At 33.4% G+C, this 19,172-nt stretch overlaps 1 protein-coding gene across 1 annotated transcript in view; it reads left to right on the top strand.

The window, feature by feature from the left end:
* Positions 1 to 19,172, top strand: part of LOC150093910 (uncharacterized) — a 112,290-nt gene that overhangs the window by 15,110 nt on the left and 78,008 nt on the right. The window contains 2 exon segments of the mRNA XM_090412918.1: positions 6,247 to 6,376; positions 13,977 to 14,003. Of these exon segments, the coding sequence (XP_090269044.1) occupies positions 6,247 to 6,376; positions 13,977 to 14,003 (157 nt within the window).

The raw sequence follows: 19,172 nt of genomic DNA, 5'->3' as shown, positions 1-19,172 counted from the left end.
TAATATTAGCACTGTGTCACTGCATTGACAGAATGGGACCATGAGCACATGCATTCCTATAAGGTCAAGAAATTTAATAGCACTCCATTTAAAACAGACTATTATTATAACAGAATCTTCAGACAATCTACAAGTCAAAGTCAAACCAAAGGATTAAACAGATATCACAGATAATTATCATCATAATATTTTGAACAGTTTGTAAAGGAAATTAAAATAAAAAACTGTATTTGTATATCAAAATGCTCAGAAGTGTGCATGCGTGTTTTTTGATATTTTCTTTTTATACAGTAGTCCTGAAGATGTCACAGTAAAATATGGCTTAATTCATTTAGTTTGTTATATTCCTTATTTAAGAAAAAGTTTGGTTTAATATCAGAAATATGATTGAATTATGTCTCACAAAAATCGCAGTATATAGTTATGAATTATTGTTTTGTGGCCATTAGAATAATATTTTGTGTTGTAATAATGAAATCATTATCCACCCATAGTATCTAGTTATCATTAAGTGCTTTGTGTGGAGAAAATTCAATGGAATCTTGATAATACAGTAACAATTATTTGCCAAAGGGACAAATAAATTACATGTTAATAGCTTATTAGTGCAAAATTGCCTGATTTTTTTTTCTTGAAGGTATAATTGCATATTAGCACAATTATGTTATTAAATGACAAGTCAGAAAGTGACACCAAACCCAAATCATGTAAACATTTTTTGGTTCACTCTGACTTTTCCCATTTATGCTGCCTAATTCTTGGATTTCTTCATCACCTAAATTTTCCTCTTTTTTTCATAATATCTTTGTAAATTTGCTTCTATCTGAAATTATTTTAAAATGACTACACATTCCTATCTGCCATCAAAGAAAGAAAAGCAATCTAGTAATATAAAATAAAAATAAAAATTATTTTATTATCAATATTTTGTCTACATTTATTGGACTATTTTCACTGTGTTTAGTACCACAGAAGAACATATGATTATGATTATTATTATTATTATTATTATTATTTGACACCTCCAGGGAGTCCAAAGACTCATCGAGGGAGAGTGTGCCAACAGCATCGAACGATTGGTCCCCTTCCAACTACTAATCGCGCTCAAACTTACTTAACTGAGTCATTAGTAGCAGAGGCTCTACCAATCGACCAACCTTTGCCGGCTAAATGCAAATAGAAAAAGTTTGCTATGTAACCAAAGAAAACTGAATCTAGAATTTTTGTAAATATTTGATTTGCAGAGTTTATGAATGAGGGAATTGGAAGTTTAATTTCCACATTAAGATTAAATCTCCTTTAAATTCTCTGTCTGTTGACATTTTTGATCTGAGTAACATTAGATACTTTATTCAGCTAGTTAATCAGTAAAAAAATGACTTGATCAGGGAGAAGGAACAGATGTCCAAATCATTCATATTTGTGCTAGGTGTATATACAGGGTTTGACAAATTATGCAAAATCCTATTTGCCACAAAAAAAAGTACTTGTTCAAGATCCCATTTTTTAATGATACACAAGTCAATGGGAATTCCATAAAGTGATTCATAGTGCTGTATCGTTGGTTTAAACATTTCCTTTGTGTGAGAACCATTAAGATTGAGTCAATAAATAATAAGAATATGAAGAAAAGTAAAAACATTTAGAACATATAATATACTACATTAATTTTTGTCTCTAGAATGGCCCTTTATATTATGTATATTCTTCTCTGTTTTCTTAAAGTTATGTTATTAAATGTTATGTTCTAAAATTTGTTTAGAGACATCCTTTTATTAAGTAAAAATATTCAATTTTTTCCAGTCTACAGCTAATCACCAGCTGGCAAAATCTACTCACATTGGGCATGTGGACAAGCATATTTGTCAAATCCTATATATATATTATATGACTCCCAACTCATAAAGGTGTAAACCTGTAGTATGTTAGTATCATGGGTGGGCTGAGATTTTTTTTTTCCTATTTTAATTAATTATTATTATTTTATTTTTTTTGTTTAAATTATCCAGACTATATTGGAGAGTGGATATGCTAACTATTTGGCCAACTAGGCCAGCAGCTATAGGTGAGAGATGACTGACTTACTGAAAGAATTTTTCTCTACCTTTTATACGTGATTATCCACAAGGATGTGACAAGTGCAAGCAGTTACTCCCATCTAGAAGTTGTGAAACCAAACAATAAAAAAAAGTTCTCATAATAATATTGCATAACTATTTAAAATATATTTATTAATAATTATATCTGCAGACCTTGAATGTTTATTTAATAGTGTTACTCTGCATATATTACAAATGACCATCCCAAAATCTTCTTTATGTATTATCATATAAAATGAAGTGATTACATTAAATATAAATGTAAATATTGGGGATGCTCCCCCCCCCCCTCAACAACAATAAAAAAGGGAGAGAGGGAGGCCACAGTACCTCTCTCCTCTTTGCCTCCCCTTCCTGATTATTTTTTTTTAAAAGAGGAAAACTAAATTTGAGTATGCTTATATGGTGATGTTCTTTCTTTTAAGTAAATTAAAAGAAAGCAATTAAATATTTTTCAGTAGTATCTCAGCATTTGGACTTAAGCATATAAGGAAAACAATAAACTGATTAACTAAAGTTCATCCCCCTCCCCAGGTTTTTCTTTGTTTAATTCAGAGACAAGTTTGAAATGTTTTCCTTCAGCGTCCATTCTCTCTTCCTTCTTTCTCTGCTTTTGTAGTCGGTTCTATCCAAAGCTTTGAAATAACAAACTGGCAATCTCTAGGAGGCAGCACTAGTCCTGATAATCCTCTTAGCCAAGTAAAGCTGGCTTCTCCGTTCTTTGTTAAACCATGAGTGGACCATATCTTTTCTGACCAGATCTCATGACCTACCATCAAAGACTTGTCTGTATCACCTGCTGCCTCTTCAAAATGTCCAGAAATATACCTATTTGCTCTTTGGATTTTCTTGAGATCTCTTTACACACGATTGAACATGGACACAGATTACATACACACATATGTATAGTTTTTTTGTTTTTTTTTTGCATAATCTGTGCTCATTATTTAAAGCTTTTAAGTTTTGAACTAAGTTTTGCAGTATTGAGAATTTGTAGGAATAAAAAAATATATATTGTGCATATGTAGTATGTGATTCTTTTTCTTATTGTAGGTTATTTATTCCAGTTATCTGGGTGGGGGGTCATAATCAGCATAATTAAATTGGAAGACTATTCAAATAAAATATAAAGAAATTTATTTTTCGGTGTGAATTAAATTATGAGTGGCTGAAATTTCATACTTAAATATATTTTTGAATATTAAGGCATGTTTATTTTCCTTTGTCTTTGTGGTGATGATAATTATTTTGAAGAAACGTGATATTTTTATGTGATTTGATTCTGAAATAGTAGACTATTTCAGAATCAGATGATTTTATCCTCTATCATTAGAACTTAAACAGAAAATCCATGATAACTTGATAATTTCTTTTATTTTTTAATTCATTCTACTTGTAAAAAAAAGTGTGGATTATGTTATAACTCAAGGTAATAAAATTTATTAAAAATAATAAATAATTATTTATTTATTATTTTATATTTATATTTATTTTATTACTCTCACAAGTCTAAAGCCAATCTCAGACTTATTTGAATGGTATTGTTGCATATCAGTTAGATGGAGTGTATAAAGTAAAAATTGAATAATTCTTGGGGATCATGTTACTAATGGTCTCCAAAATGGTGATCCCTAGATACTTATATCCTCTAGTGGAATGCCTCCAGTAATAACATGAGTAGAAGCAAGTTGCATCAAAGAATGGCATAAGAGCAGTTGAATCGGGAGAAAGAAAGAAAAAAAAAAGTTATTCACCAAATTTAGAATTCAGTAATTGTAACTAGTTTCTGCTGCTGTTTAGTTATGTTTAATTATTTCATTTATGATTTACTTTTCAAACAGGCTACATTGTTTTAAAGAGGTTTAAAAAAAAAAGAAGTATTTTTGACTTCAAGGATGCTTTATAAGTTTGACTTCAGAACTGAAAAAAAAGACCAAGATCAGCTAAAACAAGAGAAAAAATTAAATGCATAAATGAAAATAGATGAATACTACTTGAAAGAATTAGTACTTTTGGACACATTTTATAGAGAATGAAATTGATGCCATCAGATGTTTTTTTACCAATCCAACCATGAGAGATAAGTTGAAAAAACTATTGATATCAGTGCCATGTGTTGGGCAAATTTTTATGTACAAATTAATAGGGGAAAAAATTCTTCCCCTCACTTCCTATATACCTCTATGTAGACACTACTGCTGATCTATATTCCATGTAATTTCTCACTGGATTTTATATAATATACAGTACTTATTATTTAATCAAAAAAAAATCTTTTCTAATTTGCATTTTTGAAATTTTTAAGTGATAACTTTTATTGAAGCACATGAACATAAGTCATTTGGCTAGGATACTAAGAATTGCAATGAATGGTCTGCGATGAACTTGCTCACATTCTAACAATGTTACCATTGAACTAGGCAAGGGGAATGGATACACCATGATACTTTTGGATTTTGCTAAGGCTTTTGACAGAATACAGCATGGTAAACTGTTGCATAAATTGGAGGGAATGGGTTTGGGTTATACAATGTTAGCATGGATAAGAGGATGGCTTACTGACAGATATCAAAAAGTGATATATGGGGGATCTGAGGCTGCAAGGTTTTAGTTAATAGTGATGTGCCAAGGATCAGTGCTTAGTCCACTGTTATTTAATTTGTACATTAATGATATTGAGAAGGATTTGACAAGCGACATACAGCTATTTGCTGATGATGGAAAGATAGGTAGGGTAATCAAGATTGCTGCTGATATGCAGTACTTGCAGAATGATTTGAATAGTCTGGAATTGTGGGCATGGGAAATTGGATGACAATTCAATGTGAGTAAATATAAAGTCATTCATTTTGGTATGATTAGATATCCAATGTATTATATTGATGGGATTAGGATAGAAGAAACTGATGAGGCTAGGGATCTTGGAGTGTTAATAGATAGGAAGTTGAAGTTCAGGGGCCATGTGGCAAAGATTGCAAATACAACTCAAAAGATAATTGCAATCCTGAAACGAATGTTCACATGTAAAGATATGGATGTTATTTTGCCTCTTTACAAGGTCTTGATAAGACCTCACTTGGATCATTGTGCACAGGTCTGGTTTCCGTTGTGATTCTGGTATATTGAAGAGAGAGGGAGAGTACAAAGGAGAGTGTTAAAAATATCAGGATCGTGGAATACTGATTATGAAGACATATTGAGAATTTGTAGACTGCAGACACTAGCAAACAGGAGAAAGAGGGGTAATATGATTGAGACTTACAAACTTCTGAAAGGGTCATACAGGATTTCAATTTATGGAGGGTGGGGAAAGGACATCCTTGGAAGCTGAGAATGAAGGCCTCCAAGAAGGGAGTGAGGGCTAAATTTTTTTTCTCGGAGAGTGGTGTGTGATTGGAATGGATTGCCTTTGGTTGTTGTGAGTGGAAGCAGTGTGAATGAATTCAAGAATAAGTATGATAGCTGGTGTGTATAGTATGTGGCCTCCCTCGATGACTCCCTGGAGGTGTCTCTTAATAATAATAATAATAAAACATGGTGTATATATTAAATTTTTTTTTATTTTCTTCTTCTTTAACTGTTCTATTAGTTCTGTATCATATTATTTTAGTCTTTTAGCAGCAATATAAACAATTCATCCTACAATGAGTCTCTTGACTCTATGGAGGTCTGATGATGATGATAGTAATAATAAAGAATAGTAATAAATAGCAGCAGCTAAACTAATTTAGCTTAATTAGAAGTGCTTGGAATGCATGTACTTTATGCATATATAATTTTGATTTTGGTTCTTTCTGGTAATTTATGTTGGAATAAAAATTTAAATGATGAAAATATTTCATGGTATACCTTTTTGACAGAACATGTCAGATGCTTCTAGTATTATATGCATTATAGATCATTTACTAGCATCTTTTTTTTTTTAATTATTTGTCATTTTATTAGCAAGAATTAAGCATACAGTTTAGGTTCATTCTATTCTTTAATTAAGTCTTTTACTTGCTGTCTTTTAAGCTGCGTTGTTCATTTTAAATATTAAAAAAATTCTACTTGAAATACTTAAGGTCTTGTCAAATTTACATACAGGATATTATTATTGTTGTTGTATAAACATTTCTATATAGCACTAAGTTAATATTTTTTATTTTACCCTGCAGATCCAGGAATGAATGGAGACTTTTCTAATGACACGCAAGACAGCACCACTAGTCATGACTCCGCCGACTTAGGACAAGATGGAGATAGTGTGGATTCAGATAAAGCATTAAATCTTGTATGTAACCTCTTTATAACCTTCAGATTTTTTGTTGCATTAATAGATTTATATATGCATCCTTTTCCCATAAAAATTTATGGGAAGGGATGAATGTGTTTGAAATACATATTCATATATTTCCAACTGCTGTCTTTTATTGTGTTTTACATATTTATAGAAATGCAATTATTAGTTGTTTGAATATTTGTAGTATCTCTTATACATGCAGCTGTGAGTCTTATAACTATAGTCACAATTTTATTGTTATTATTATTATTCAGGCTTCAATGGAGTCACGACTCATCATGGGAGGCCATCCTAGAAAACACATAGTCTGTCATACCACTCTTTGAACTCATTGGCTGTTCGTGCTCTCACCCCTCTATCAGGCAATGCATTTCATGGTTCAACCACCCTCCATGCAAAGAAACTACTCCTTACCCTCTTGCTCACAACTTTCTTTTGTAACTTCTAGGGACAGCCCCTAGTCTTTGCTCCTTTTCCCTGTTCTGCCAAATGAAAGAATTCCCCAATGGCAACCCTGTAGCTACCTCTCAATAGTTTTATAGAAATGCAATTATTAGTTGTTTGAATATTAGTAGTCTCTCTTACACATGCAGCTGTGAGGCTTATAACAACATTCACAATTTTATTATTATTATTCAGGCTTCAATGGAGTCACAAGCCTCATCATGGGAGGCCATCCTAGAAAACACAAAGTCTATCATACGACTCTGAACTCATTGGCTGTTCGTGCTCTCACCACTCTAACAGGCGATGCATTTCATGGTTCAACTACCCTCTATGCAAAGAAACTACTCCTTACCCTCTTGCTCACAACTTTCTTTTGTAACTTCTAGGGATAGCCCCTAGTCCTTGCTCCTTCCCCCTGTTCTGCCAAATGAAAGAACTCCCCAGTGGCAACCCTGTAACTACCTCTCAATAGTTTAAAATTTCAGTAATATCACCTGTCCTCCTCCTTCTATCTACCAAACTCTGCAGTCCACATTTCCTCAGCCTATATTCATAACTAACATTGTACAGTCCTGTTACCATCTTTGTTATCTTCCTTTCCATGGTTAATTTATCACTCTTTCCATGGTTAATTTATCTCCTTCAAATCCTGGGGACCAAATTAGAAGAATAGTCCAAGTGTTGTCTGATCAGGGCCTTATACAATGGAATGATAACTCTTATCTCTGCAGGTCAGTGTCTTTCGCAGTATTGCAGCAATCCTCTGGGTTACCTTCATCACCTTTGCAATATGTTTCAGGTTTCTATCAATCAGCACCCCCAAATTCCTTGCCTTCCCACTTTCTCCAGTACAATTCTTCCAACAGAGTATGCAGCCTCCCATCGATGTATCCCAAACTTCAAGACTTTACATTTAGCTGCATTAAACTGATACTCCCATTTATTTGCCTATGCGTCCAATTTATTATTCAAATCCTCTTGCAGAGCTACCACATCTGCACTATTATAATAACCTTTCCCAGCTTCACATCATCTGCTTTACTTCCCCTGTCCTTCCACAAAATAGTTGAATATTAGAGTCATAAGTGTTCTTTTTTTTTTTTTTTTTTACTCACTGACATGTATTGACTGTTTTTTTTTATTGTTATTATTTTATTTTATTATTATTTTTTTTTATAATTTAATAATGTCCAGTTCGCATTTCCCATTAGAATGTCAGATAGTGTAATCTTTTGAAAATTCCCTCCTTTAAAAGATTAGATATTTTGAAACCCATCCATCATTAATAATGATGATGAAAGTTTATTTTTCACTTGGTTAGACTATAATAAATTTAGTTTAATCCTTTATCCAAGTGTGAGCAAACAAAGTTTGTGCCTGAAAGTATCTTCAGGACTGGGTAGTACAACACATGGCAACTCATTGCAAACAGTGCCGCACCGTGGGTAGGAGGCGCCCTTGTGTAAAACTTTTTTCAGTGCCCCCATAAAATAAGTTTCCATGAAAAATGTTTGCAAAAAATTTCACTTTGTTAAAAGTTCAAAACAGTTTATATGCATGCATAAAAATAAATTTTATTTAACAATAGTAGAACATTGTAATCACTAAAATTCATTAATAAGGAATTTTTAATAATAAACATTTCCAAAAATGTTTATATCATTAATATATAAATACAACAGAATATATATATCTTTATAAACAAAAATTACTTTTATTTTAATATAAAAAGAAATATTATTACATAACAAAGATAATTTGGAGATATGCTTTTAACTATATAACAATTAGAATAATTGTAGATTTATTTTACATATTTATCCGTCTTGCTTTAGCAGCCACAAAATTTTTAATAATATCTTTAATGTCTAATGAATCCATAATATTATTTTCAATTGATATAATTGATAAATCCGTTAGACTCTCTCCAGACATCATTGACTGCAAATAATTTTTATTAGTTTCAGTTTTGAAAAACTTCTTTCCCCGATGCTACGGATATTGGTAATGTTAAATAAATACGCATTACAATCGCAGTGTTCGGAAACGTGTGGGTTAATTTATTTTCATATATATAATTTAAAACATCTTGAACAGCCGACTCTTTTTTAATAAAACATTGCAAAGTTTTTAATTCCTCAAATAAAGTCATTCCATCGATATCGCGATTGTCGGAATCTTGATTGTCGCTCAGTTTTAAGTGCAAATCTTTACAATGTTTCATTAAATCTTCATCGCTCCAATCTTTTAATTTGATAATGTCTTTTATAACTTTAAAGTCCTCGCTGTGTTGTTTTAAGAGTATGAATCTTTCTGTGACTGAAGTTATTGTCATGTCTAAAGTCGCAAAGAAAAAATTTATTTTAAAATTTTGTTTAGGATCATGTGTTGTCTCATCTGATGCTTCATAACCAAACATTTTTGTTTTTGTTATTTTGCAAATGTTTTGAAAAATAGGATCAATATTAAGATCGTTTGCTACTTCTTTTGCAGTTCTAATAATATTTTCAAAATATTGGTCTGTTCGGTGAGTATTTAATTCTAGTATATCATAATCAAGATTTTCTGCAATTTTTCTTATATCAAATATCTGATTTTCCATTTTTTGCTTGCAACATTTATGAGACTTAAGATTTCATACCAAACATGAACAGACAAATAAATTTAAACAAATAAATTTTTGAAAATAAGTTGTCTGCCTGAACTCTATCTTTAGTTTCATCTTCCTTATTATCAAAAATATTGTTATTATTTTTAAGTGGCTTTATTGCTTCTACTCTGCTTTCCCACCTTGTAGCAGAAAGTGGTTTTACATTTAAAACATGAATATGTTTTTTTAATATAGCCCAATGCTTCACAGATATTGAAAAATAATTATATAATCCCTATATTACCCCCAAAAAATTTACAGTTTCACAGAATATCTTAGAAGCATCATTAACTACCAAATTTAATGAATGAGCAGCAGACGGAATAAAAAAAGCCCTTGAAAAAAGCCCTAAAATTTGCAGAACAATGTCACTGTTTCAGTCACATCACACATCCACAAAGGGCATCACAGCGTAAGAATGAATTCACGGTCTGTCTTAAACTAATAATTTCGACTAAAAATATAATAAACAATCGAGAATATTTACACAATTTTCGCTGAGTCGATGATTACTCTGTAAAATAAAATCTGTGGTAATATTGATAACGTTTCACTTCAAACAAATTATAATAAAACTGGTGATGTATTAAGTTAAAAATATTGTTAGATTATTAAGAATTCATAATAATTTGGCTGATTTTAAATTTCATTTTTATTGCATTAACTATACTTTGTAATTGTGTAATTTATATAGTACGATATAATTCAAGAATAAGAAAATTTATATATATATATATATTTTATTATTACCCTTGGTGAAATGGTGCCCCTCCTTGTGCAAGGCACAATCTGCACAAATGCATGGCGCAGCCCTGGTTGCAAAGGTGGATCAAGCTTACATCACTCCTATCTCAGTATCTCCCATAATACAAAACACATCTCCTTGTGGATATGTATAATGCTATGCATAAACTTCAGTGGGAAATTAGTCTAACTAAGTGAAAAATAAACTTTCAACATCTTTCTCTAAATCCAGAGTAATTTAATAAAAAAAAAGGTGGCACACCTTTTGGCAACTCCTGTAGGTAGAGATGACCTTGCTATTGCTTCTGCCTGGTATCTCCACATCTGGGCCTGGCTCCCACTGAAGAGACCTCAATAAAGGTCGAAACTAGTCTGGGTAGTGGCCCTTCCCTTAATGCATAACATTATACATATCTGCAAGGAGATGTGTTTTGCATTATGGGAGATACTGAGATAGGAGTGATGTAAGCTTGCTCCACCTTTGCAACGAGTTGCCCGGTGTTGTACTACCTTACCCCAGTCTTGAAAATACTTTCAGCTGCAAACTTTGTTTGCTCACACTTGGATAAAGGATTAAACTAAATTTATTATAATAATGATGATTTTGGTATAGTGACATCACTACCATATTATGAATGATAGGTGTCAAACCTCTTGGTAATCTCTAAAGAAGAAATTATAAAAACTCGATTTAAGGGATTGACCTTATATCAGTAATCTATGTTGAAATTGATTGTTTATGATATGTATTGTGATTAGAGCTTTTTGAAGTATCTTAGTTTCTTTTGTCAGAAGATAATTTCCTTCTGTTAATTTTTATAAACATCCATTTTTTTTTTTAGGTCAATCCTATCTATGAGATGTTGTAAACATATAGTTTGTTAACTAGATATAAATTCAGATTATTTAATCCTTAATCCACTCACTTGAAATGTGGAAAGGCAGCAGGAGTAGATGATATTTGACCAGAAATGCTGAAGTATGGTGGTATAAGAGTCTTACAGTGGCTGCACTGCATAGTTCAGAAAGCCTGGACAGAGGGATGAATTCCCGATGATTGGAGTAGAGCTCTCATAGTACCCATATATAAAAAGGGAAATAAAACTGAATGTGAGAATTACAGAGGTATTTCCCTACTGAGTGTTCCTGGCAAGATCTATGCAAGTATACTTGAGAAACGGTTGAGAAGAATTGTGGAAGAAAAGCTTGGTGAAGAACAAGCTGGATTCAGGCCAAATAGAGGCTGTCAGGATCAGATCTTCACTTTACGACAAATAGTCGAGAAAGCATGGGAATATAACAAAGATCTGTATTTAAGTTTTGTCGATTTGGAGAAGGCATATGACAAGGTGGCAAGAGAGAAGCTATTCAATACGCTGCAGTTATATGGTGTCAATGGGGAATTATATCAAGCAATACTTAGTCTTTATTTGAGTTGTGAGTCAGCAGTTAGAATTGAAGGAAGTACAGGAAGATGGTTTAATGTTAAATCTGGTGTGAGACAAGGATGTACATTATCCCCTCTGTTATTCATTATCTATATGGATCACATTATGAAGGAATGTGGTATTAAACCTGATATCAAAATTGGAGATGTTAATGTCAGCTCTTTGCTTTATGCGGATGATGTTATACTTCTAAATAAATCCGCTACAAGTCTGCAAGATTCTCTGACTAAATTGAATAGCTGTTGTAATAGATATGGTATGAAGGTCAGCAATAAAAAGACAAAGACAATGAAAATAGGCAGAATCATTGAAAATGTCAACTGTGTTGTGAATGGAGAACCTGTGGAACAAGTAAAACATTTCAGCTACTTAGGCATAATTTTTACTGAAGATGGTAAACTAAATATAGAAATAGACAACAGAATCAGCAAAGCTGGTATGGTGGGAAGTCAATTGAATAAATTCATATGGAATAAGAAAGAAATTAGTCGGAACACTAAATTAGCTGTATACAAGACTGTGTTCAAACCAATTTTAACTTATGGATCTGAGTGCTGGGTCAGAAGTAAAACACTTGACCAAAGACTAGAGACCGCAGATATGAGAGTCCTGAGAAAGATTAGAGGCGTGAACAGATGGCATCAATGGCAATATCATATTAAAAATGAGGATATTAGGAAAGAACTTGACATTGTCAGCATCCAGGAGTGCGTTAGCAGAGCTAATCTCAGGTGGTATGGTCACTTGAATAGAATGGGAGAGGAAAGATTAGCAAACCAAGTGTTCTCTGCCAGGTTGGCAGGAAAACGACCCAGAGGAAGACAAAGATATAGGTGGATTGATACGGTACGAAGTGCCTTAGACGATAGAAATATAAGATCTGATAATGTTGGAGTCTTGACAAGTAACAGACTGATTTGGAGGAAAATTGTAGATAGGAAGTTAGTAATGATGTAATTTTTTCATGTAGTACTGTCATATCCTGTACACCCCTTGAGGGTACATGGCAGGAATTTGATGATGATGATGATGATAATCCACTCACAGCATTATAAGAACCCTACTTTACAGACTAAACATTATACTTTTTTAAGTCACTTCATACCTCTGATAAGAAGGGTGACAGTCTCACACTGAGTATTGAGAACAATCTGCAACTTACAGACTGACAAACATCCATGTCTGAATGTAATTCAAACTCACATATAGGTTAGAAAGTGAAGTGCTATTGTGCTACCTACTTGTCTGATTTTACTATGAATGTCACTCACAAGAGGTTGCTAAGCCTATAGTGCATTAGATCTCTGGGTGTGCCTAGAATGAACTAATATCCAGTTTCTTTTTTCTAGAGACCAAACATAATGCTTTTTTTCAGAAACTGTCTAGGTTTGCCAGAATATGAACTTTTATATCTACAGGAAGTCTGTAAATACTAACAAAGAATAGTAGATTGTGCTGATTTTTTTATTATTATTTTTTTTATTTTTGTATAGGCTTCTTTAAAGATAATTTTTTAAAATTATATCAGTTAGCTTATTTGATACATCACGCGCACACACACATATATATAGTGTAAAAAAAAAAATAAATTTTCTTTAATGATATCTGTTACTAATGTAGTACACCAAGTATATATTGTGCAGTGAAAATTCTTGTGTACACTGTCATAGTTTTTTCCTTTTTTTATATATATGTTTACATATATGCTACAATCCTTTTTAAGTTAAATCATCATAAATGTGAACTGTCTAAAATAAACAAAATAACCTTTAACCACTGCAGCCTTGATGTGTACATATGTCAGTAATTACATGGATGATGTGACCATCGAAGTGAATATTAGCTTTGGATATTACAGAAGTAATATGGATACAAAGCATATATTTTGTCTGTTTGGGAGGTTAAAGAATAATTTTAATTTATTATATAATAAAATTATACATAATAAACTAGCTGATGGAGAAAAAATTAAAGGGAAAATCCTACATAAGCAGCAATATCCTCAGATTCTGTGGTCTTGTTTACTACTCCTTTGCATGGATCTAATGTAATCTTATATTCTTATAATTAATGTTTAATATCTACTTTATCCAAAGGATTCAATTTCGCATAAGCTGAGAATTGATATATATCTGGAGTGTAATATGTCTTTTGTGGAATGAATAAGAAAGACTTTTTTAATATGCTGGTTGTATTAACTTTGTAGTTAATATACTAGAGGGGGGCTTACTTTAATATAGAAAAAAAATAGCATCCTCTTGGTGCTTGAAAAAAGCAGTGTTAGATGATGTAATCAGGATTAGTAGATAAATCAAGTAGAAGTTAATTAGATCATTGGCATCATTATCAGGAGCATCAAAAAAGAAAATGTCAAGGGAATATAAGAAAAAATATAATTAACCAACTCATCTGTACAAAGTAAAGCAAGAAGGGTTATCAGCAAGGTATGAAAGGCAACATCAGTTTACACTAGGATATTATCCAAGCAGGCTAAAGAATATCCCACAGAGTTCTTTTGCTATGTGGAAAGTAAAAAGAAGAATGATTATAAACTTGGAGGGGGAGAGAACAGGAGAAATAGTTACATTACTGAGTTATCACTTTGCAAGTGTTGTAAGATGGAGATAATATAGTGATTGACAAGGCACTAATATGAGATTAGGAATTGATAAATGGAACTTGCAAAATAACTTGACAAAGTTTTGACTTTGTATAGGCATTTGTTAGGATGCTTCATAGAGATTTATCACATAAACTGAACAAATCGAGATATCAAGAGATGAAGCATGCAATATGGATAAGAGGATGATATATAGACATCAAAGATTAGATATGATGAAGCAAACCTGAAGGAGAAGGCAGATAACCAATGATGGGTTACACAGTACTTGGACTGTTGCTAAATTTTTGTGTAGATGATTTGAACATCTACTTAAATGCTAATGATGCTAAACTGAGGAGGACAGTAATAAATAAAAGTGATTATTTTTTATTTGTGTGGGATTTCTCCCCCATTCCTCGACTGCCTATTAGGACTGGTTGAGCCCTTCCTAATGAGGGATTGAGTACTATATCCTATGACTGTGTGTTCATGGGGCCAGTTTGCCTGCTTGTGGAATGAAAAACCCTGCTGTTTACACCCAAGACCGGGTAACTTGGCTATGGCTGAGAAAGATCCTTAAGCTCCTCACATCGATGGGAATCGAACCTAGGACACTCCTCCCTCAGGCATATGGTTGCAAAGCACATAGCCACTAGGCTAACAGCGTGGACAATAAAAGTGATAAGAAATGCCTACAGATTTAAATGGACTGACTTTGTGGGAAAAGAATAATAGTTACCATTTTAGTGTGGAAGTTGTACACTTTGGGTTGTGTTTATAAATTATATATTGCATTGATGGGACTGTACCACAAGAGATTGATGAAGCTAAAGATCTGTGGTTGATAGCAGACAAATTGTTCAGAAGACGTTACAAAAGTGGACAAAGTAGTACGAAGGCAGAGACATATATTCTGGGTGTGTTAGGTGTATGCTATGCACCCAGAAAATTCATGAAGAAATAAGTTTTGAGTAGTTATTTATTTGAAATAAATAGTCATAAACTGTTACAAATATGAAGACATTTACATTGTGACTATTAATCAGATAAGTTGAGTATTGCCATTGAAGCATTCTTTGACTAGTCATATATGAAATAAGCAAGTAATGTAATTCTTTATGCAGAGTCTGTGACAAGACATCTACTTGCATTTTTAATGATTGAATGTGAGTGGAGACTAACTAGTATGCTCACTGTCACATTCGTACTGATTGAAATTTGCACATGCAGAAATTAAAGGCTTGCAGACTCTCAACAATACAGATAGCTTACCTGTAGCCAAGAAAGGAAGTGCAGTTAGTTATTCCTTGTGGTTTCCTGTTAGATAACTGTGTATTTTTTTTTTAAAAACTGACATTTATTTTTATCCCTTTGAACAACTCAAAACAGCATCAAAGATATTTTGTGTGCATGTTTTTTAAACTGAGAATACAAGGCCAAGTTAAGGATGAAAAAAAAATCTGTCTCTTTCAAATTTATGTTTATATTTTATTGAAATGAATGGAAGGATTGAAATGATGTATAAATAAAATGTTTTTTTTATACAAATTTAATGATTTTTTAATAATGTTGCCTTACCACAGCAAACCCATTGGAATACCCACTGGATTTACTTGGATAGTAAAATATTTTTCTTGGATAGTAATGAATGAGCAGAATGAATTATGGAAGTTTAGAGTGCATTATTAGTGACCGAGTTTAAAGAGAAGTGTAGCAGACACTGTGTGAATAATGATCAGTATAGGCCTACCCCATTGAGTCTTCATACTCCATAGAAGTCCAGATAATAATCATAATAATGATATTGCAAACATCAGTGACTTAAGAGAGCTAACACAGGAACCAAGAGGAAGTCCTAAACCTGGAACTTCTCTTGGTTATGTGTATTTCTCAGTCATATTCACATGCAGGAGCAAGATTTTTACTCTCACAAACCCCAGATAATACATATTTAACAGAAAGTAATACAATAGCCTCATGGCCTTATTTGGTTCAGTTATAATTCCAACCAATTCCAATCATTATAGTAAATTTGTAGACACAAAAGGAACAGTTTGTTATAAAGTGAGATTTCTAATAGTTCATAGTTTGTAGTGTAGTCAGTAGTAAAAGTGCTCTGAAAAAAAATGCTGGGTTCATGTTTCTACAACATGAGGAACGTTTGTAAGGCTTTTCAGCTGATTATGAGTTAACTGGTCTTGCAGAGGTACAGAATTTTCCTCCACCTGTGTTTCTATCACTCTAACTGGACAAACAAGAAGAACACATATATCGAATGACATAATGGACTGTGGAGATAGGATTAACTATCCTTGTCATTACTAAATTAGATTTATAAAAGCCAAGTTCCTTGGCTAACAGAGTCATTCATTGGGCCTAATACACAAAATAAATATAGAATGACACAATGTTTTGTGGTTTTGATCATAAATCTTTTAGTAGTTTTTAATGACAAGTGTATTCATTTTAATGGTTTTGCTTGGTGTGAATTCACTTTAATTAGTTTGTTATTCCCTTATGATGTTAATGTAACATTGTTAAAACATTGGATGTGCTTGAAATTAAAAATTCAATTTTAATATTTTCTAGTATACATCTGTTTTCTCTCTCTAGTTCCAGCACTATCACTGTTCATATCAAATTTTAACCAAAAATTCACCAAAAGTTGTAGGCATTAGTGAAACTTGGCTGTCAGCAGAAGATGTGGTCACTGGAATTGAATGCGATGGGTACAGTATTTTCAGGGAGGATAGAGAAGATAGAACAGGAGGAGGAGTACTGTTGATGATAGCTGATGTGTTGCAGCCAAAGAAAGTAGTATATCATGATGATAGACATGTGAATGAGAGTTCATTTGAGGCAGTCTGGTGCGAAATAGTGACCAACGCAACCAAATATACAGTTGGATGCTGCTATAGGCCAGGGAGTACGGGGGAAGATATTGAATTCATGCATCAGCAACTTAGTGCAATGAGTGAAGGCTTGGTGATTATTATGGGGGATTTTAATTACGGTGATATCAATTGGAAGGAGGAAATATCACGTAGCAAAAAGGAAATGGAATTCATACATCTTCTACGAGATAATTACTTGAAACAGCACGTAACTGAAGGGACACGTGGTGTGAGAGTGTTGGACCTGGTTATTGGTTCAGAGGTTATATGCATAAGTAAGGTGTCCTCGTTACCTCCAGTTGGTGAAAGCGATCATGTGGTATTGACTTGGGAGGTTGCAAAATCTGTGGATTTTTCTATTAAGAAGGGGTATGTACGGAACTACAGGTTAGGCAATTATAACAAGCTTCGGAGTGAGCTTGCAGCCATCCCATGGCAGAACATATTGCAAGGGAAAGATGTTAGCAGTGCTTGGGATAAAATCAGCGGGTATCTGAGGAAAGCAATATCAGATTGTGTCCCCATGGTTAGGAGGTCAAACAAGGCAGGCATTAGATGGATGAGCAGTAGTATCAAACTTGAACTGCAAAAAAAGAAAATGTTATGGAGAATTTACAAGGAGAAAGGCGATCAGGACACCCATGAGCAGTACAAGGCTCAAGCTAGGAAGGTTACCAGCATAGTAAGAAAAGCTAAATCAGATTATGAGAAGACCTTAGCCAAAGAGATCAAGGGTAATCCCAAAGAGTTCTTCCGCTATGTGGCAAGTAAGAGGAAGAATGACTTCGGAAGGATAACCTTAGTGGGTGCTGATGGTATTGAGGTGACAAAATCAGATATAATAGTCGAGTTACTGAGTGATCACTTTTCAAAAGTCTATCACCCAAGTGAGGATATCTCTATACCTACAGCAATACCTAATGTGAGAATTGAAGCTAAAGAATCAGAGGTATTAAATATATTGCAAAACTTAAATGCAAACACTGCGGTAGGCTTAGATGGAATATCAGCTCGGGTGTTGCGTGAATGTGCAAATGAATTGTCAACCCCTCTCACCTGGATATTTAACTTAAGTTTGAACTCTGGTATGGTCCCTAGGGAGTGGAAGTTAGGCAAAGTGGTTCCTTTGCATAAGGGTGGCTCTAAAACTGCGGTATTGAATTACAGACCAATCACCATCTCAGGAGTAGTGGTAAAAGTATTGGAAAAGTTGGTTAAAGACAAAATTCAAGAATGGGTGGATCAGGATATGATACTCTATAGAGGGCAACATGGTTTTGTTAAAGGTAGATCCTGCCTTAGCAATCTATTAACTATTCATAATAGAATAACATCTGAGTTGGACAAAGGAACTGGCTACACAGTGGTACTTCTGGATTTTGCTAAGGCTTTTGACAGGATACCCCATAGAACACTGTTACGCAAATTGGAGCAGATGGGAATGGATATTAAATTGGTGATATGGATAGGAGAATGGCTCAGGGAGAGATACCATAAGGTGGTGTATGGAGGAGCCGAGTCCAGAATGAGGCAGGTGACCAGTGGTGTGCCTCAGGGCTCTGTGCTTGGGCCAATGTTGTTTAATTTGTATATAAATGATATAGGAAACGGCTTAAAGGGAGATATTCAGTTGTTTGCTGATGATGCAAAGTTGTGTAGTGCAATAAAAAATCAAGCTGATGTTGAAAGTTTGCAGGAGGATTTAAATAAGCTGGTAAAATGGGCAAAAGAAAATGGATGTCAGTTCAATGTGGAAAAGTGTAAAGTCATGCATTTTGGGATTAAAAGATTACCAGCTGTGTACTACATCGATGGAAAGGTACTCCAAGAGATTGATGAGGCTAGGGACTTAGGGGTATTGGTAGATAGGGAGATGAAGTTCAGAGGACACATTGCTAAGGTGTCCAAGATTGCACATAGGATTACTTGGTTGTTGAGGAACACACTGACATCCAGAGATAAAGAGGTTATTATTCCCCTTTATAAAGCATTGATACTTCCACATT

This window comes from Typopeltis vanoorti, chromosome 23 (genome assembly GCF_054136105.1).
Source record: "Typopeltis vanoorti isolate ZY-2024b chromosome 23, IOZ_Tvanoo_1.0, whole genome shotgun sequence".
NCBI lineage: Eukaryota > Metazoa > Arthropoda > Arachnida > Uropygi > Thelyphonidae > Typopeltis > Typopeltis vanoorti.
This window is presented reverse-complemented; position numbering and strand designations above follow the sequence as displayed.